General features: G+C 40.6%; 1 protein-coding gene across 4 annotated transcripts in view; it reads right to left on the reverse strand.

Moving 5' to 3' along the window:
• LOC100067086 (zinc finger protein 39) overlaps positions 1-7970 on the reverse strand; it is a 51305-nt gene extending 43335 nt beyond the window's left edge. For all 4 annotated transcript variants that reach the window (XM_070275111.1, XM_070275112.1, XM_070275119.1 and 1 more), the window contains exons 1-2: positions 7865-7970; positions 4991-5145 (exon numbers count right to left, since the gene is read on the reverse strand). In XM_070275111.1, coding sequence (XP_070131212.1) covers positions 4991-5005 — 15 coding nt within the window. In that variant the 5' untranslated portion in view covers positions 5006-5145; positions 7865-7970. The remainder of the gene's footprint in view (positions 1-4990; positions 5146-7864) is intronic.
• Positions 7971-21033: the final 13063 nt, after the last annotated feature.

The raw sequence follows: 21033 nt of genomic DNA on the forward strand, positions 1-21033 counted from the left end.
GTGCTCTTGGGCTGTGATGAGATTAAGGCACTAAAGGTATTTAAGAAACTGATTGTAGAGCAACTCTGCATTTAAATATTTGACCTAATTCCAACAACAAGAAATTTGATGCACTCACCATGTTCTCTATTACTTATCAGTTAAAAGCATGTACACAGGCATTCTAAGATTTCCTTCCTATATCCCAAAGGGTTGCTTAAATCCACCCCAGGGTGAACAGCCCCCACTTCCTAAACCACAAGGTCTAAATAATGAGGGGCTGGTCCAAAGAGGCAAGTGACATGAGCGGATTTGCATTTTAATAGTCATCCCCTAGAAGGAGAATGGGCAAGGGCTTAACGGGAGAAGCAGAGGAGAAGAAACCAGAGGGAGAGATGACGACCTACATTGAGGCAACAGAGCAATAATACAGAACAGGGAACTAATGCTAAAAAAAAAAAAAGAAAAAAGAAGGAAAAGAATTTGCTGCTAATTTGCTCTGAAAAGGGTGAAGGGGGAGTTTTACAACCAGGGTGTCTACATGCCCAGCCAGGTGGATACTGGTGCTGTGAACTGAAACTGGGAAAGAAGGGTAAAGTGTATGATGGGCAGAAGAGACACAGATTTGGATATGTCATGTTTGAAGTCTCTGTGCTCAAACATGTGGGGAGGTCCAACTGGCAACTGGATATATGACCTAGAGCTCAGGAGAGAGACCTAAGCTGAAGATGAAAATTCGGGAAACAGGAGAATTTTTGCAGTAGCTGAAGCCATCAGAGTGAACAAAATGGCTCAAAGAGAACCTATGAGACTGAAAGGAGAAAAGGAATAACTACAGCGTTTTAGGAAACATCAATATTTCCTGAAGGAGAAACAGACCATGACAATGGAGAAGGAATTGTTAACAATCATTCTAGGAATAGAGCAAAACCTCAATATGAAGAAACCTATTAGTATATTTCATCATATTTATATTTCTGGGGATAAAAATCCTATGATCATCCACAAAGATACTGAGTAGGCATCTATAAAAATACCCTCCCAATTGTAGTAAAAACCTTCAACAAAAGGGGATTCTTCCTTAAAATGATAAAATCTGTGTCTTACCCCAAAAGCCAGCATCACACTTAATGAGGAAATACTGGAGGATAAGGATGCTCCATCACCACAGTAATTAAACATTTTACAAGCGGTAACAGTCAATGCAATTGAAAAGAGCAGTGAAAATAATCATGATTGTATAACTCATACCTAGAAAATCCAAGAGAGTCATGTGAAAACTACTCTATACAAGAAAATCCTATAAATTTAGAGACTAAAAATAATATACAAAAGTCTTCATATATACAAAAACACTTATAATACAACAACAGCAAAAAAAGCAAAATACCTTTCAATATATTTAACAAAAAACATACAAAACTATGTGAAGGGAGAAAAAACCTGAAGGATATAAAAAGAACTAAACAAATGTGAGACATACCATATTCATGGATAGGAAGAGTCCACATCATAAAGATACCATTTCTCCATAAGTCAGTAAATTAATATAACATTATCCTAATAAACGACACATTCTTAGATTTAGATAAGCTGATTTAAATGCTCAAGTAGAAAATTAAGCAAGAATACACAGAGCGTGGTAGGTTATATTTCTGTTCACCAAATTGCAGTGTCCCTTCCTGTATTAGTTAACTCTGGTTGCCATAACAAATGACATAGACTGAATGGCTTAACTGAAATTTCTTTTCTGCCTGTTCTGGAGGCTGGGAAGTCCAAGATCAAGTTGTCGGCCAGTTCCATTCCTGGTGAAGACTATCCTCCTGGCTTGCAGATGACCCCCTCTTACTGTGTCTTCTCATTGTGGAGAAACAGAGATCTCTCTCTTCCTCTTCTCATAAGGCCAACAATCCTATTGGATTGGGGCCCCACATTAGGACCTCACTTAACCATAATTACTTTCTAAAAGCACTATCTCCAAATACAGTTGCATTGGCAGTTAGGGCTGGCCTTCAACATAAATCCTAGGGGGATACACTTCAGCTCATAGCACTTCCTGTGGTACCCTTCTCTGCAGAAGGATTAAAATCTCTTTGAGGTGGAACTCACGGAGGCAAATTTGTAAGCCTCCATTTGCCTTGTTTTGACCAATAACATGTGAGTGAAGGTGATATGTGCCACTTGTAAGTACGAGTTGTAAGAGCCACACATAGATCACCATGTTCTCACTCTGCCACAAAGCCCAACAATATTACAGAAAGAAAAAGGTCCTTTGTCTGGGACACCAAGTGAAGCAGAAAGGAAAAAAACAAAGCTGACCCATGATGGATAGGTAGCATGAGTGAGAAAGAAACCTTTCTTGCTGACCTAACTGGTAAAGGAATTGGCACCATGCACCCAAACAAAAACAAACAACACCAACAACAGCAACAAGCAGTGCAGGAAACCTGGGAAAATGGTGATCTGTTATCCAGGGGCTAAATAATGGCTCACAGTGTCACACATGATAACTGGGACTGACATACTTCCTTAAGTAACATGAGTGATACTTATTAAGTCAAGTAACGTTTACCTCATGGGCTTAAAGCTTTAGGAAAAAATCTAGTAAAACAAAATGATAGTAGTAAATCTCAGCTACTAGTCACTGCCCTTAGTAAAGAACTATAGGAAAGCGATGAGCTCAAGGGGGCAGAGGGAGGAAGCCCAGTTTGGAAGAAAATTGGGAGATACTAAGAAATTGGGGTCTTGTAGGATTGAAAAACTCTCAAAGCAATTCACACTTTATCTTTTACTGTTTAAGGTTGATAAAGTTGCCTCTTCCAGTTCTTATAGGAAAAAGAATCTAAGAAATGCTTTGACAGTCAAGAATAGCTAAATTCAATTTCATGGAAGTAAAAACGGAAGTTATGGCCATGACATGTTACAATGTGACTGAACCTTGAAGACAATATACAAAATAAAATGTCAATCATAAAAAGACAAAAACTGCATGATTCCACTTATATCATGCTGCAACAGTAGTCAAATTCATAGAGGCAGAAAGTAAAATGGTGGCTGCCGGGGACTGAGCTAGAAGGGAAGAGGCAGGTAGTGTTTAACGAGTAGAGTTTCATTCAGAGAAGATGAAAAAATTCCAGAGATGGATGGTGGGAATGACTGCACAACAGTGTGAATGTGATCAGTGCCACTGAACTGTACTCTTAAAAACGGTTACGAGGGCAAATTTTAGATTATGTATATTTTATCAAAATAATAAAAAAGGTAAACAACTTTTCATTAAATTCTAGTCCACAATGAGACTTATGTTTGACGCACACATTTGTTTTTCCCTACTCAGTTTTAAGTGATTAGCTGATGTAGCAGAAGAATAAACAGTCTTTAACAGCGTTTGAAAACATGACAGACCATTTCTGTTCTAGCAACATCCAGTTATATAATAATAAAAGCTACAGACGGAATCGCTGACAATTATATGAACAAAAGTTAAAAATGATGAAAATCTGTGGTCCTTGCTTTTATTCTTTGTGTATCTCACTTGACTCCGTTCAAACATGACTCACTCACTCCTGAGTGCTCTGTGCCACAGGGACTCCTGAGGCTGCCACCACACACGCTGGCTGGCAGCAGAGCTCCAGAGGGATGGGACCTCATCACGTTCACATCCTTCCTGTTTTGCCAAGAATGACAGCTCCAAGGTAAAAAAGGAAGTTACTGTAGGGTCTGTGGGCACCAGCACAGACACTAGATAAAACTAAAGAACAAAGTAGCAGGACTTTAACGAGATTAAACCTGAGAGAGAGGGAGGGGTCCAGGAGAAATCCCATTTTGGTGGTTTGAGTCACTAGCTGGATGGAAGTAATATCATAGGAAGGGAAGAGAGGAAAATGTGGTTTTCATTTTGCATTTGTTGAGCTTGAGGTGCCTTCTGGAGAGCTACGAAGCAGCATCAACTGGGAGCTGAACCTGTGCTCTGAAGGCTGGGGAAGAGGCCCAAGCTGGAGAGAAACAAAACTGTCAAACCCCAGAGCCCCCCAACAGGTCAAGGAGAACTGCCGTGTGAAGAATGGGGCCCAGACTCGAACACTTGCAAGAGCCACATTCAGGAGAAGAAGAAACAAACAGAAGAATTCAGGGAAACACAGAAGAAATCATCAGAGAGGCCATGACAGAAGCTAAGACACGAGACCTTCCAGAAGATCATGGACTAAGGCATTTCAACACGGCAGAAGACTCGACTGAGGCAGAGACTACAGCATAACCACTGAATCTAACTATAATTAGGTTACTCGTGAGCTTTAGAAGAAACGAATGCAGACTACGGCGAGTAGGTTAAAGCACAAAGCAGCAGTGGAAATATTTGCCAGGAAATACAACCTTGAGGAGTCTGCTGCCCAACCTGCGTATACAGACTAGCTGACAGAAATGTGTGAAGAGTTATTTAAAGGACCCGCAGTCGACTCAATCCCCCAGACATTCCAAGTTCCTCTGTGCACCACGCAGGGCCTTCCAAAGGCTGTCTGGGGCCTCGCCATTTCAGCAACTCCAGAAGAACCTCACTAAGCAAGCTGCGCTTCAGCATGAGGTCAGACCACCACTGCAGAAGGCTGCGAGTGTTTACTTCGAGACTGGCAGGCAAACACCGCCCACCACCTCATCTACGCGACCATTAAAGACACTGTGTCAGACTTCTGTGCCTGCAGGCTTCCACGTCCAAGGAGATGTGGCACGCTTTCTTCTAGGGGTCCGTTCTCATCAGCTAATAAATGACTGCACAACATCTGTTTTTGGCCTTGACATCGGAAAGACCAGAGACCAATCTGCGCTCACCTTGGGTGACTCTAAGGTCACATAACCTGCCTGTATCTGCACACCACCTTTACCTTGTTTATGTCTATGTCCCTGAAGCTGAATTTCGCTCATTTCTACTTTCTCATTTCAACTTAGGAATGCTCATAAAGCTCATACAGCACAATGTAAAACAAGCTGAGGGAAAAATAAAGAAACAACTCACCAAAGATGTATCCATTTTCCGTTGCTCTTAGAAACACACAGAGGACTCTGGAAACAGAGCTGGAAGAGAAGGTGAATGGAGCGGAGTCATGAAAGGACTGGCCTGGGTTGCTCCTACATCCCAGATTCTCCTGTCCAAAGTTCTCCACACGTTAGCTAGAGAAGACAAAAAAAAAAAGAGAGAGAGAGAACCTTGCGTGGGACAATAGTACTTTATACCTTGAGAAGGGGCAGGGAAGACCCTGTCGAAGGAGTTACCCATATACCCTTACTTTGAAGAACTGAGACACAGAATTTATCCTTAAGTTAATGAAAACACATATTTCTTACTGATTTATCCACAGTTAACGGTAAGAATTAACTCAAAATTCTAAAGAGGCTTCTGTAGATAACTGCTTATTTAACACAGTTACATAATTCCTACCCATGGGGCATACCCCTAGATTAGTGTTTCCACAAGGACACCTGTGGTTTTCAAATAGCTAAACTTCACAGAAAGTACACATCTTACAGCACAACACTTTTGGCCCATGATTTGATAGGAAAAGATGCACATAATGCACATTCTTTGTGGCACACTGTCCCCGCAATGGTTCTCAATGCCTTGCTTCCCTGTATTCGTTTCCTCGTGAAGTCCCCTCTGATGATGACACGGGCTTTGCCATTTGACTTGCTCTGACTGTAGGGAAATCACAGCACATGGGAGGCAGACATACGATGAAAAGTACTTTTCTGCTAGAGCTTGCCTTCTTGGAACACTGTCACCTTGTGAAGTAACCCGGCGCTGCCCTGTTAGGGACACGGCTTAGCCAACAGCCGGCACAAACCAGCGAAAACAACAGATGAAGTCATCTTAAACCAAGCAGCCTCAGTCACGGCACCAGATGACGACAGCCTCACTGGTGATCCACGCATCACCAGCATAGACACTGACCAACTAGACCCAACCCAAATGCTGACCATAGAACTTCGGGCAAATGAAATGATTGTTTTTATTTTTCTTTGTAACCCAGAAAATTTTGGTTGCTTTGTTACATAGCAAATGCTAAGTGACACATCTAAACTCCCAAACTCAGGATGTTTTTAACAAAGTCACACGGGGGAGGAAGTCTTGAATTACATGCCAAATACAATCAGCAGAACTTCACAACCACATGCAGAACTTTCGAAAAGCTTCCGAATGTGCACTGGATGGACCTCAGAGAAGTTGCTGGAACTAAGATCATGCGAATCAGACAAACGACTGTTATTGTCTGCACATCAGAAGACTCCGTTTTACGTTTTTTACATCAGAAATGAGTCTTGTACTTCTTGGCAGGCATTGTACTGGGCTTTACTTACATTTAAAACATTGGTTTGAAGCAGAAGTGTGATTCATTCGAATTTTTCTTTTTTAAACAATGGAAAATAGGCTCCTGTTATTGTGCTATAGAATTTATGATTTTCAAGAAAAGATCACTGACATCACACGGGAAACACTTGCATTATTAACCCTTTGAGCGCAAATAACCCCCAGAAAGCAATGGGGAAAAAAGGACAGGCATGTTTCAAGCAAGTTCTTCTAAAACGATGTTTGCTCTAAGTTGGCTGCAGTTCCTAAAAATGATGTCAAAAGCAGATGAGTGGTTTGGCTTAACTTCGGCAAAGTGGATGGTATTAAACAAAAGCCAGGATGCCTGCTGTACACAAATACGAGCCCGGCAAATCACTTCTGTTCTCAAATGAAACCTTTTCATCTTTCTCATGAGGCAGAAATACCCTGACAAACCCTCCCTCAACCACGAGGAAGAACACTCAGGACAGAGGGAGCATCCCCCGGTCTCGAGGTATCAGATCTGATGACACAACGGGTTTGAGAGAGCGCAGATAACAAAAGAATGAGGGAGAGCGAAGGGATGGGAGTGTTAGGAAGCCCTGGAGACATTCTCTCGGTTGTGACGGGCGAACCCTCCAGCCCCAGACCACCCCTTCCTTCAAAACCACTCCCAGGAGGAACAATCCCTAGGCCTTCGACCACCCCTCTCAGCCCAGCACACGTCTCCGTCTGAAGGTCGGTCCAAACCCTCCACCGTCACCCAGCCTCGGAGAACTTCGGGAGGAGCAGCAGCACCCAAACCTTGGGCACTCGGGGCAGAAGCAGCAGTAACCGCCGGCCCTCCTCCTCCCCGCGAGTCCGCTGCCTCTGCCCTGAAGCGGGAGCGAGGCTTCAGCCACCGGTGCTGTCCTTCCGGGAGGATCACTGTTCGTAGGCCGCCTCCCCTCACACTGTATAACAGCTACCTTGTTCTCAGAAAGACAAGACCGCCACGCAGAGCACAACATGCCCCTCAACCCACGAGGCCTGGACAGTAGATCCTGTATAAACCTCCGGAAACGCAAACCGGGAGCGCTCGGCGGGCTGCCCGGGCAGGAGGGGACCTGACACTTCCCCTGCTGGAGCGACTCCACGAACCCCCACAAACAAGTGCCCCGGGAGCCTCGGTCCGCACGCACACCGCAGGGGCTCCCCCGGGCATCGGGCGTCTCACCAGGCGCCAGCGCGCTCGGGCACAGGAGCAGCCCCATAGCACCCAGCGGGGCGGCGTGGCCCGGACGGGGCCGCAGACCGCCCACCCCGCGCTCGCGCCGTCCGCACACAAACCCCGCCTCGACCCCCAGTTCACGAAGCTTCTGGAAGCCACGGCCAGCCTTCCAGAGCGCGCCTTCTCCGAGGAGCAATCACTGAAGCCACAGCCGAGCCGGCGCTTCACCAGCCGGTATCCGCGTCCCGGACGGTTCCCACCCACCGACCCTTTCGCTCGCCCCAGCGGAGCCACAGCCGTGCTCGCCCCGTGTCCCCGACCGCCCGCGACTCCTCCGTCACACTGCCACCAACCTCCAGGGGCACGGCATCCAGCCCAGCGCTTCCCCCGTCCCCAGAGCACCGGGCTCCGGAACTTCCGGGCGGAAGAGGGTGGGCGTGGGCGGGGCCGCACACGCGCAGAAGGAACCCGGAAGACTCCTTCCTAGAGTCCGGGTCGGGAGCGCGTCAGCGCAGGGCGAGACTACATTTCCCACAAGCCTCTTGGCGGGTTAGGAAGGGTCTGAGGACATTTTCTTTATTTGCATGGTGCTCTGTCTTGCTTCTCTGAGACCCAGAGGAGATGGGCGAGGTCTTGCCTGTAACCTACACTTGACAACCACTGGAGTTCTGGGTTGTTATTTGAATGCAAAGTAACCAATAACCACTCTATAGTTAAGAGAAATGAGGTCAGTTTACTTGAGCTGGAGTGAGGGTTGTAACCCAGGAAGGCCTTAGAAAGTGTTCCCTAGAAGCATGGTTTTCAGTACAGTCTTGTATCTTTTTTTTTTTTTTAAAGATTTTATTTTTTCCTTTTTCTCCCCAAAGCCCCCCAGTACATAGTTGTATATTCTTCGCTGTGGGTCCTTCTAGTTGTGGCATGTGGGACGCTGCCTCAGTGTGGTTTGATGAGCAGTGCCATGTCCGCGCCCAGGATTCGAACCAACGAAACACTGGGCCGCCTGCAGCAGAGTGTCAGAACTTAACCACTTGGCCACGGGGCCAGCCCCTTGTATCTTTTTAGAACAAAAAACATATATTAAACACACCCAGGTATATTTTCATCAAAATTTCAAAGAGGTATTCAGTTGCAAATTAGCAGGTCAACATGAGGTCATGTCAGGAAAGGGATTAATCCCAATAGGGCGTAGGTGGGGAAGTGTGCATTCTTATCTTTAGAGTGCATTCTTTCATAGTCAAGCAGGTGTACAACGTATGTTTGATAGGCTATAAGTCAGGCTTTTTGTTCAAACAAATCAGTTTTGAACTCAAAAAGTTACCCCATATACCTCAATATGTGAAAATCTCTTGTCATTTTTAAATCCAGATTTGACAAGCTGAAAGACATGTTGTGGGAGGAATGTGGAAATTCTGATGTGAGAGAAACATTCTAGGATCTTAAATGTTATTCCTAATTATATTAGCTTATGACAATGGTAATGGGGTTTTACATGGCACATCTGTTTTTCACTGTTGCATACTGTGGAAATTCATTTTAAATGAAACCTTAAGAAACACACAGGAGGCCCTGTTATGAGAGCTTTCACTCCTATCACACATTTAACTACACCAAAGAAGAAGTGACACACTTGCATCTCCAACAGGAAGTACAACCACTTTACTATGAAGGAAGATTTCTCTTCCACTCAGCAACAGCCAAGCCAAGGAGAAACTCTGCAGCCTAGCCAATGAGAAACACACAGCTCAGCTAATGAGAAACACCACAGATCAGCCCATAAGAAAGGAGACAGCTCGGCCAATGAGAAGCTATTGCCACTCCCATCTGTGAGTCTCCTCCAATGGACTTTCCTTTGGAACAGTCCCTTATTCTCCTTGTTTCCTCTATAGAAGGACCTCTCTCTTTTTTTCTCTGGATTTCTCTGTGGTTCTCCTTACACGCACATTCCAAATTGTAATCATTTGGCTGTTCTTGAATAAACCCATTTTGAGGTTGAAATAGCTAGTGAATTTGCTTTTGAGAACACTAAAACATGAATGGTGAAATATCACAATGTCTGTATTTTATTAAACTATTTAAACCAATATGACAACTGTTGTGACTTTGTTAAATTAACTTTTTTCAAGTAAGTCCCCAGCGTGTGGGATGGTGAGCCATAGTTCGACAAAAGACCACAAGGGAAAGTGGAATAGAGAAGCTTATTACTCAGAGCTCATGGAGAAGCTATATGGCATGCTCAGGGGCCACGAGGGGGGTCAAGGCACGGTGCAGCCAGAGTGTGGCAGCACCTGAGGCACGTGTCTTTATTAGGGTCTGCGATTTAAGTGTTTTGGGGTTCCTAGGTTAAGGCCGGATTGGTCAATTCAAAGCAAAAAGAGTGATGTTTTGGTAAGCCCTGTGGGGGTCTTCTCTAAGAAGCACAGAAGGGAAGGTCCCGGGAGGGAGAGAAGCTGTTGCTCCCAAGGGCTGCTGGGGAAGTCATATCAGGAACCTACATTTGTTTGTGACTCTGTGGACTGTTGTGTAGGGCATATGCTTACAGGAAGGACTAGTGTCAGCTCGAGGTTTCAGCAGGCCCCTTGGCCACACAAAATGGATGCTGAGGCAGCAATATCATGGAGTAGTTTAGCTAAACTCTTGACAGCAACGCTCCTTGAATTAATTTAAAAGATGCTAGTTCTCATCCACTAAAGTAATTTTTAAGCCATCAGTAGATGATATTCCACTCTTGGAAAACCTGCTCTACTGCATATACATGAATATAATAGCTGGGTCGTAGGATGGGTGCACTCCAAAATTGTTACGTAAATTTACACTTCCAGTGTCTGGCAATTATTCACCCAGAAACTCCAAATATCTATCCATTCATAAATCTACTTATGAAATCTTTACTTATTTTTCTGAGAGATGGACTTGAGTGTGCTCTTCCCTTCCCTGGTTTCTGCCACACACTAAATGAGGCATTCAACACAGTTTCTCACAGCTCCTGCTGCCACTGCTGCACCTCTACAAACAGGGGTAGACCTGGCTTGTTTGTTTGGGTGTATCAGGGCTTCAGTGGCAGGGGTGGGGACTGACTATCTGGCCCATGACCTATCTGATCTATCTCTGTTTTCTCTTTTCCTAAAGCATTACCTCCTCTGTTCAAAGTCATGTATTTTTTCCTGATCCTGCAATTGCCCCTCAGTGACTGCGTTATGCATATCTAGGTATCTCAGCCTTATCTTCTTATTTCCTTCTTCTGTCAGAATCTGGAATCCCTTCCTCAGTCCCCTGGATTCCATGGTCCTTTCTTAAACACCTATTGATGTGATACTTGGAGGTCCTTTAAATCCGGAATGATCGGCAGGAATGCGGGGGTAGGGCATCAATGCCTGATACTCATCTCTCCAGGATATGGAATGTCATTTCCTCTTTCTGTCGCCTCAGTCATCCCATCTGTAAAAACAGAGACAGTAATATAAGCTTGGATCTGTGAGCCTAACCCTGAGCATGCCTCTGACAATATATGGGCCAAGAATGGAATCGCTTTTCCCCATCTATGAATCTAAAGTCCTCAGAGCCAAGGAGAGGAGACTCAGGGATAATACCTAAGTGCTTCGAACTCTGGCCACAGAGACAGTTGTGCACTGCATAGATAAGTCTCAGGGGTGTATTTCATGAAGGAGAAAATGGACTTTCTGGGATCAAGGAGGTAGACTGATACCATGGAGTAGTGGGATCTCATGTCCTTTCCCAGGAATTGTTCCTCTGCTGTTTTTCAATAGGCTTGGGGCCAATTTACCTCTGGCAGCACAAATTGTATATACTTTCCTAGGGGGAAGCTCCAGAGTCCCTTGTATATCCACATGAATTTTAGGATTGGCCCATCAATTTCTGCAAAAAAGACAACTGGGATTTTGATAGAGATTCAGATAAATCTGTAGATCCATATGGAGAGTATTGCTATCTTAACAATATTAAGCTTTTTGAATCATGAAGATGAAATGTCTTTTCATTTATTTAGATTTCCTTAATTTCCATCAATGACATATTGCAGTTTTGAATGTTCAAGTTTACATTTCTTTTGTTAACTTTACTCCTAAGTATTTTGTTTTTTGATACTATTGTAAATGGAACTGTTTTCTTAATTTCATTTTTAAAATATTCATTCTAGTGTCAATTGTTTTTTGTATATTGATGATGTAGCCTATTACTTTGTTGAACTTGTTTATTAGTTATAATAGTTCTTAGTAAATTTCGTAGCATTTTCTATATAAAAGATCATACTATCTCTGAATAGAGATAACTGTACTTCCTCTTTTCCAATATGTATGCCTTTGGTTTATTTCTGTTGCCTCATTCTCCTGGCTAGAACCCCAGTGTGATTTTAAAGAGAAGTCATGAGAGCAGATATCCTTGTCTTGTTCCTGATCTTAGAGGAAAGGCATCCAGGCTTTCACCATTAATTATGATGTTAGCTGTAGGCTTTTCATACATGCCCTTTATCAAGTTGAGGATGTTTCCTTCTATTTCTAGTCTGTGGAATGTTTTTTATCATAAAGTGATGTCGAATGTTGTTGAATGCTTTTTCTTCATCTAGTGAGATATCATGAGCTTTTGGTTTTTATTATACTGATGAATTATACTAATTCATTCCTGGATGTTAAACCAAACTTGTATTCTTGGGATAAATCCCACTTGCTCATAGCTTATAATTCTTTTTATGTTTTTCTGATTCTGTTTTCTAGTATTTTGTTGATTATTTTTGTATATCCATAAGACATATTGGTCAGAATTTTTCTTTTCTCATGATGTCTTTGTCAGGTTTTGGTATCATGGCAATATCGGCCTCATAAAATTAGTCAGAAAGTATCTCTAACATTCTATGTTTTGGAAGAATTGATATTAAATCTCATTCAAATGTTTGGTAATACATCACTGATGTTCCCAACTTGGGCTATTCTTGGTGTGATTTTTTTTTTTATTACTAATCCAATCTCTTCACTTGTTACAGATTTGTTCAAATTATTTATCTTTTCTTGAGTCAGTTTTGGTAGTTTACGTGTTTTTAGGAATTTATCTATGTCATCTAGATTACCTAAATTGTTGGCATACAATTGTTCATATAATTCCTCTAATACTGTTTAATTTCTGTAAGGTCTGTAGTAATTGTCACACCTTTCGCTTCAGATTTTAGCAATTTGAGCTAACATCTCTGTCAATCTTCCTCTACTTTGTATGTGGGTCACCACTAAAGCATGGTGGACAAGTGTTGTAGGTCTGCACCTGGGATCCAAACCTGGGAACCTGGGCTGCCAAAGTGGAGTGCGCCGAATTGAACAATTGTGCCACGGGGCCAGTCCTTCTTTATTTTTTTCTTGGTCAATCTACTTAATGTTTGTCAGTTTTGTTGATCTTTTCAAAGAACGTGCTTAAGGTTTCATTGATTTTCTCCATTGTTTATCTTTTTATTTTTTTATTTTTTTATTTTTTGCAAGGGAAGATTTGCCCTAAGCTAACATCTGTTGCCAATCTTCTTCCTTTTTTTTTTGCCTTCTTTTCCCCCTCCCAAAGCCCCAATACAGAGTTCTGTACATAGTTGTAAGTTCTTCTCATTCTTCTCTGTTAGCCAACACCACAGCATGGCTATTGACAGATGAGCGGTGTGGTTCTGTGCCTGGGAACCAAACCCAGGCTGCCAAAGTGGAGCACGCCAATCTTTAACTGCTAGGCCATCAGGGCTGGCTCTTCTCCATTGCTTTTCTATTCTCTATTTCATCTTTAATCTTTATTTCCTTTGTCTACTTGCTTTAGATTCTGTTTTCTCTTCTTTTTCACGAGTCTTAAAGAGGAAGATTTAGTTATTGATTCAAAATATTTTTTCTTTTGTCATATCGGCACTTATTGAAATAAATTGCCTTCCAAGCACTGTTTTAGCTCCTTCAAATGAGTTTTGGTAAGGTGGGTCCTTATTTTCAATCATTTCAGTATCGTTTCTAATTTCCCTTTGATTACTTCTTTGACCAATAGTAATTTTGAAGTTTGTTAACTTCCAACATGTTTGTGAGGTTTTCCACTTTATTTCTGTTTTTGATTATGAAGATCACTCCACTGTGATTGGAGAACATATTTTGTATTATTTCTATCCTTTTACATGTGTTCTGGTTTGTTTTATGGCTGACTATATAATCTCTCTTGAAGAAAGTTTATGGGCAGTTGGGAAGAACATAGATTTTGGTTTTGTTGGGTGGAGTGTTCTGTACATGTTTGTTAGATCTAGTTGGTCTACGCTGTTGTTTGAGTCTTCAATTTCCCAGGTACTCTTTAGCCTAGTTGTTCTATTACTGAAATTGGGTATTGAAGTCTCCAACAATTATTGCTGAATTGTCCATTTCTCCCTTTATTTCTGTCAGTTTTGCTACATATATTTTGGTGTTCTATCATTAGGTACAGGTATATTTATAATTGCTATATCCTCCTGATGAATTGACCCTTTTATCATTATAAAGTGTCCCTCTTTATCTGTAATAACTTTTTTGTTTTAAAGTCTATTTTGTTTAAAATTAGTATAACCACTTTAGTACAGCGTTCTTGTGGTTTTTTTCTTTGAATTATATTTCTTTTTCCATCATTCTACTTTTAATCCATTTTTATCTTTGAATCTGGTGTGACTCCTGTATACCACAAAGACTTGGATTTTATTTTTTATCAAGTCTGACAATCTCTACTTTATGATTTGATTGTTAAATCTATTCACATTTAATATTATTGATATACTTGGATTATTCCTACATTATTACTTGTTTTCTGTGTTATGTCTTTTTTTGTTTCTCTACTCCTCTTTAGTGTTTTCTTTTGCAAAAAGTGAATATTTCCCAATGTAGCATTTAAATTTCCTTAATGATTTTTTCACTACATATTTTTTTAGTTATTTCCTTAGTGATTGCTCTTTGCCTTACCACAGACATCTTAACTTATCAGGATCAAATTCATATTCATACTAACTTAATTGCAGTTAGATATAAAAACATTACTTCTATATATCTTTATATCCTCCTCACCCTTTTTAGAGGTATTATTGATACACACATCACATATATAAATACCACAAACTAAACAAAACATTGTTATGATTCTTACATTATACAATTTTATGTCTTTTTAAAAAGTTGAGAAGAAAGAAGAGCAAGGATAAATGTATAGCTTTCATATGTTAAACTTATTTATTGTTCATAGTTCTCTTCAATCATTCTTGTACATTTGAGCTACCATCTTAAGGCATTTTCTTATCACAATACATCTTTTCTTTCACTCATCTCCTTTGTACTGTTGTAGGCAAATATATATCTTCATATATTACAGGCCCAATACATTATATACACACTGTTTTATATAATGCTTTCTAAGTCAGTTAAGAAAAGAAAGTAGGAAAATGTGCATTTATATTGTATTTTTTTGTTTTTTTTTATTGAGTTCATAATAGTTTACATCAATGTGAGATTTCAGTTGTACATTATTGCTTGACTGTCACCATATAAGTGCTCCCCTTCACCTCCAGTGTCCCCCAACCCCCCTTCCCCTAGTAACCACTGAACTGTTTTCTTTGTCCCAGTACTTATTTATATTCCACATATGAGTGAAATCATATGGTGCTTGTCTTTCTTAGTCTGGCTTATTTTGCTTAGCATAATTCCATCTAGGTCCTTCCATGTTATTGCAAATGGGATGGTTCCATCTTTTTTATGGCTGAGTAGTATTCCATTGTATATATGTACCACATCTTCTTTATCCAATCCTCGGCCGATGGGCACTTGGGTTGCTTCCATGTCTTGGCTATTGTCAATAGTGCTGCTATGAACATAGGGGTGCATATGTTATTTTGGATTGTTGATTTCAAATTGTTTGGGTAGATACCCAGGAGTGGGATAGTTGGGTCATATGGTAGTTCTATTTTTAGTTTTTTGCGGAATCTCCATACTGTTTTCCATAGTGGCTGCACCAGTTTGCATTCCCACCAGGAGTGTATGAAGGTTCCCTTCTCTCCACACCCTTTCCAATATTTGCTATTTTTAGTCTTAGTGATTATAGCTATTTTAACACATGTAAGGTGGCACCTTAGTGTAGTTTTGATTTGCGTTTCCCTGATGTTTAGTGATGTTGAACATCTTTTCATGTGTTTATTGGCCATCTGTATATCTTCTTTGGAAAAATGTCTGTTCATTTCCTCTGCCCACTTTTTGATCTGGTTGCCTGCTTTTTTTTGTTCAGTTGTGTGAGTTCCTTATATATTTTGGATATTAACCCCTTGTCAGATATATGATTTGCAAATATTTTCTCCCAGTTGGTGGGTTGTCTCTTTGTTTTGATCCTAGTTTCTTTTGCGTTGCAGAAGCTCTTTAGTCTGATGAATTCCCACTTGTTTATTTTTTCTTTTGTTTCCCTGTCTGAGAGGACATGGTATTTGAAAAGATCCTTTTTAGTTCAATGTCAAAGAGTGTACTGCCAATATTATCTTCCAGGAGTTTTATAGTTTCAGGTTGTATCTTCAGGTCTTTGATCCATTTTGAGTTTATTTTTGTGTATGGTGTGAAATAGTGGTCTACCTTCATCCTTTCACATGTGGCTGTCCAGTTTTCCCAACACCGTTTATTGAAGAGACTGTCTTTTCTCCCTTGTATTTTATTGGCAGCTTCGTCGAAGATTAGCTGTCCATAGATGCGTGGTTTTATTTCTGGGCTCTCAGTTGTGTTTCATTGATCGGTGTGCCTGTTTTTCTACCAGTACCATGCTGTTTTGGTCACTATGGCTTTGCAGTACATTTTGAAGTCAGGGATTGTGATACCTCCTCCAGCTTTGTTCTTTTTTCTCAGGATTGCCTTAGTAAATCAGGGTCTTTGATTGCCCCATATGAATTTTAGTATTCTTTGCTCTATTTCCATGAAGAATGTCATTGGGATTCTGATAGGGATTGCATTGAATCTGTAGATTGCTTTGGGTAGTATGGACACTTTAATGATATTTATTCTTCCAATCCATGAGCAAGGAATCTCTTTCCATCTCTTTAAGGCATTATCCATTTCTCTCAGTAACGTCTTATAGTTTTTTTTGTATAAGTCCTTCACCTCCTTGGTTAAATTTATTCCTAGGTACTTTATGCTTTTAGTTGTGATTGCAAATGGAATTATATTTTTGAGTTCTCTTTCTGTAAGTTCATTATTGGAGTATAGAAAAGCAACTGATTTTTGTAGGGTGATTCTGTACCCTGCAACTTTCCTGTAGTTGTTAACTATTTCTATTAGTTTTACAATGGATTTTTTGGGGTTTTCTATATATAAGATCACGTCGTCTGCAAACAACGAGAGTTTCACTTCTTCACTCCCTATTTGGATTACTTTTATTCCTTTCTCTTGCCTAAGTGCTCTGGCCAAAACCTCCACTACTATGTTGAATAAGAGTGGAGATAGTGGGCATCCTTGTCTCATTTCTGATCTCAGGAGATGGTGCTCAGTTTTTGCCCATTGAGTATGATGTTGGCTGTGGGTTTGTCATATATGGCCCTTATTATGTTGAGGTAATTTCCTTCTATCCCCATTTTGTTAAGAGTTTTACCATAAACGGATGTTGGATCTTTTCAAATGCTTTCTCTGCATCTATTCAGATTATCATGTGGTTTTTATTCCCCAATTTGTTGATGTGGTGTATCACGTTGATTGATTTGCAGATGTTGAACCATCCCTGTGTCTCTGGTATGAATCCCACCTGATCGTGATGTGTGATCCTTTTGATGTATTGCTGAATTAGGGTTGTAAAAATTTTGTTGAGAATTTTTGCATCTATGTTCATCAGTGATATTGGCCTGTAGTTCTCCTTTTTCGTGCTGTCCTTGTCAGGCTTTGGTATCAGAGATGTTGGCCTCGTAGAATGTGTTAGGAAGTGTTCCATCCTTCCTTATTTTTTAGATTAGCTTGAAAAGGATAGGTATTAAATCCTCTCTGAAAATTTGGTAGAATTCCCCAGGAAAGCCATCTGGTCCTGGGGTTTTATTCTTTGGGATGCTTTTAATTTCTGTTTCAATCTCTTTTCTTGTGATTGGTCTCTTCAGATTGTCTGTTTCTTCTTGACTCAGCTTTGGGAGGTTGTAAGAGTCTAAGAATTTATCCATTTCCTCTAGGTTATCCATTTTGGAGGCATATAGTCTTTTGTAGTATTCTCTTATAATCCATTGTATTTCTCTGGAGTCTGTTATTTCTTCCCTTTCATTTCTGATTTTGTTTATTTGAGCTTTCTCTCTTTTTTTTTCTTTGCAAGTCTGGCTAGGGGTTTGCCAATTTTCTTTATCTTCTCAAAGAACCAGCTCTTTGTTTCATTGATGCTTTCTACTGCCTTTTTTGTTTCAATAGCATTTATTTCTACTCTGATTTTTATTATTTCTCTCCTTCTGCTGACTTTGGGCTTTCTTCATTCTTCTTTTTCTAATTCACTTACGTGTAATTTGAGATTGCTTATTTGGAATTTTCTTGTTTGTTAAGGTGTGCCTGTATTGCAACGAATTTCCCTCTTAATACAGCCTTTGCTGTATCCCATATGAGTTTGTATGCCATGTTATCATTTTCATTTGTCTCCAGATATTTTTTGATTTCTTCTTTAATTTCTTCAATGATCCATTGCTTGTTCAATAGCATATTGTTTAGTCTCCACATCTTTGTCCCTTTCTCAGCTTTTTTCTTGTAATTAATTTCTAGTTTTATAGCATTATGATTAGAGAAGATGGTTGTTATTATTTGAATTTTTAAAAATTTATAGAGGCTTGCCTTGTTTCCCAACATATGGTCGATGTTTGAGAATGTTCCATGCACACTTGAGAAGAATGTGTATTCTGCTGTTTTTGGATGGAGTGTTCTATATATGTCTATTAAGTCCAACTGGTTTAGCTTTTCGTTTAATTCCACTGTTTCCTTGTTGATTTTCTGTCTGGATGATCTATCCTATGATGTGAGTGGGGTGTTGAGGTCCCCTACTATTATTGTGTTATTTTTGATAATATCTTCTTTTAGGTTTGTTAATAGTTGCTTTATGAACTTTGGTGATCCTGTGTTGGGTGCATAGATATTTATAAGAGTTATTTCTTCTTGATGGAGTGTCCCTTTGATCATTATATATCGCCCCTCTTTGTCTCTCTTTACCTGCCTTATCTTGACGTCTATTTTGTCTGATATAAGTACTGTGACACCTGCCTTCTTTTGTTTGCCATTAGCTTGGAGTATTGGCTTCCACCCCTTCACTCTGAGCCTGTGTTTGTCATTGGAGCTGAGATGTGTTTCCTGGAGGCAACAAACTGTTGGATATTGTTCTTTAATCCATCTTGCCACTCTGTGTCTTTTTATTGGAGACTTCAATCTATTTACATTGAGGGCTTAATGCTGTCATCATATCACTCATTTTTGGTTTTCCTGCATTTCCTTTGTTTCTCGTCCTGTGTGTTTTGATCTACCCATTGAATTATGCAGTTTTTTTATGTTGTGTTTCTTTATTTTTTGTGTCTCTGTTCTGCTTTTTAGTTTAGTGGCTACCTTGAAGTTTGTATTCAGAATCTCGTGTATAACATGGTCCATTTTCTGAGGGCCTCTTGTTTCGTTAGTCTAAAGTGATTCGGTCCCTTTCCTCCTCCTCTCCTAAGTTTTTATTCTCATATCTTATTCCAACTTGTGCTGCGAGTTTGTGGTTAAAGTGACAAGATTGTCTTTGTTTTTGATTTTTCCTTCCCTTTAGCCTAATGCTATAGTTGAATATTTGCTATCCTATTCTGATTCTGCCTATGTATTTGTTGCCTTACTCTGTGTTTTGTGACTCCTTTCTCCCTTTTTTCTTTTCTCAGGAATGGGGCCTTCTTGAGAATTTCTTGGGGGGGTGGGTGTGTCTCATGGCTACAAAGTCTCTTAGCTTTTGTTTGTCTGGGAAAGATTTAATTTCTCCCTCATATGTGAAGGATGTTTTTGCTGGATATAGTATGCTTGGCTGAAGATTCTTATCTTTTGAATTTTGAATACGTCATTCCATCCTCTCCTAGCTTGTAAGATTTTTGCAGAGAGATCCACTAAAGCCTGATAGGGGTCCTTTTGTAGGTTATTTTCTTCTGCATTGCTGCCCTGAGTATTCTTTCTTTGTCATTCATTTTTTGCCAGTTTTACTACGATATGCCTTGCAGTAAGTCTTTTTACATTGACAAATCTAGGCGATCTGAAATCTTCCTCCACAGACATTTCCCTCTCATTCCCTAGATTTGGGAAGTTCTCTGCTATTATTTCTTTGAGCACGCTTTCTGCTCCATTCTCCTTCTCTTCACCTTCTTGAATACCTATAATTCTTATCTTGCATTTCCTCATTGAGTCAGATATTTCTCAGAGACTTTCTTCATTTCTTTTTAGTGTCAGTTCTCTCTCCTCCTCTGTCTGGAGCAATTCAACACGTCTAGCTTCGATTCTGCTGATTTGCTCATCTATGGTGTCCACACGAGCATTCAGGGAATTTGTATTTTGTTTTATCTCTTCCATTGTGTCTTTCATCTGTAATATTTCTGATTGATTCTTCTTTATAGTTTCAATCTCTTTTGCAAAGTAGCTCCTGAACTCATTGAATTGTTTGTTTATATTCTCTTTTACCTCATTGAGTTTTTTGACAATAGCTATTTTGAATTCATTGTCATTTAGTTTACTTATTTCTGAGTCCTCAGGACTGAATTATGGGTATTTATTGTTTTCCCTCTGTTCTGGAGATTTGATGAACTGCCTGATGTTGGAAGAATGGGGTTTTCCCATTGTGATATTATTCAGTTGCAGTTACAGCCTATCACCACTTGGGGGGGGGGTCAATAGCCGTGTACCCTGAGCCCTCCACCTTCAGCCAAGATGGTGTGGCATTGTGCGGGTTGGAGAAGGGGCGCTTTCTCCTGCGTGCAGTCCCTGGTTTCCCCATCAGCTCTCGCTATCTGGTCTCCTGGGGTCTTGGCTTGATGAGGTCACCCGGCATGAAAGCTTTCACCCCGTTGGAGGGCTTCCCTAGGGAGTCCTGGGTTATTCCGTAGACATGCGACCCCTCTACTGCTCCTTCCCTCATGGAGCCTCCCCTGGCAGTGATCCCAGTCTTTAGGGGAGAGAATGAAGTTCTCTCTTACCCTGTTCCAGCTCCTCCCAGGGATGCTCCAGCCTCTCCGCCCTCTGTTGTGTGGCTGCCATGACTCTCCGAGGATTCCTGTGCATTTAGGGTATTTTCTGTTGGAACATGCTTGCTCCTTTTTGTTGTACGTTGGAGGGGAGAGAGTCCCGGGCAAGCTCATTTCACTATGTTGCTGACATCACTCCTCTATTGTCTTTTATAGTTACTTAATTATCTTTCTTGGTGCCCTTTGTTATTGTTGCTGTTTTGATATACATTCAAATTACTGTCTGGGGTCACTTACTTTCATCCTGAAAAACTTCTTTTAATATTTCTTGTAAAGCAGTTCTGACTGCAATAAATTTTCTGTTTTATCTGCCATGACTTTTTT

Source organism: Equus caballus, chromosome 1, assembly GCF_041296265.1.
Source record: "Equus caballus isolate H_3958 breed thoroughbred chromosome 1, TB-T2T, whole genome shotgun sequence".
Lineage (NCBI taxonomy): Eukaryota > Metazoa > Chordata > Mammalia > Perissodactyla > Equidae > Equus > Equus caballus.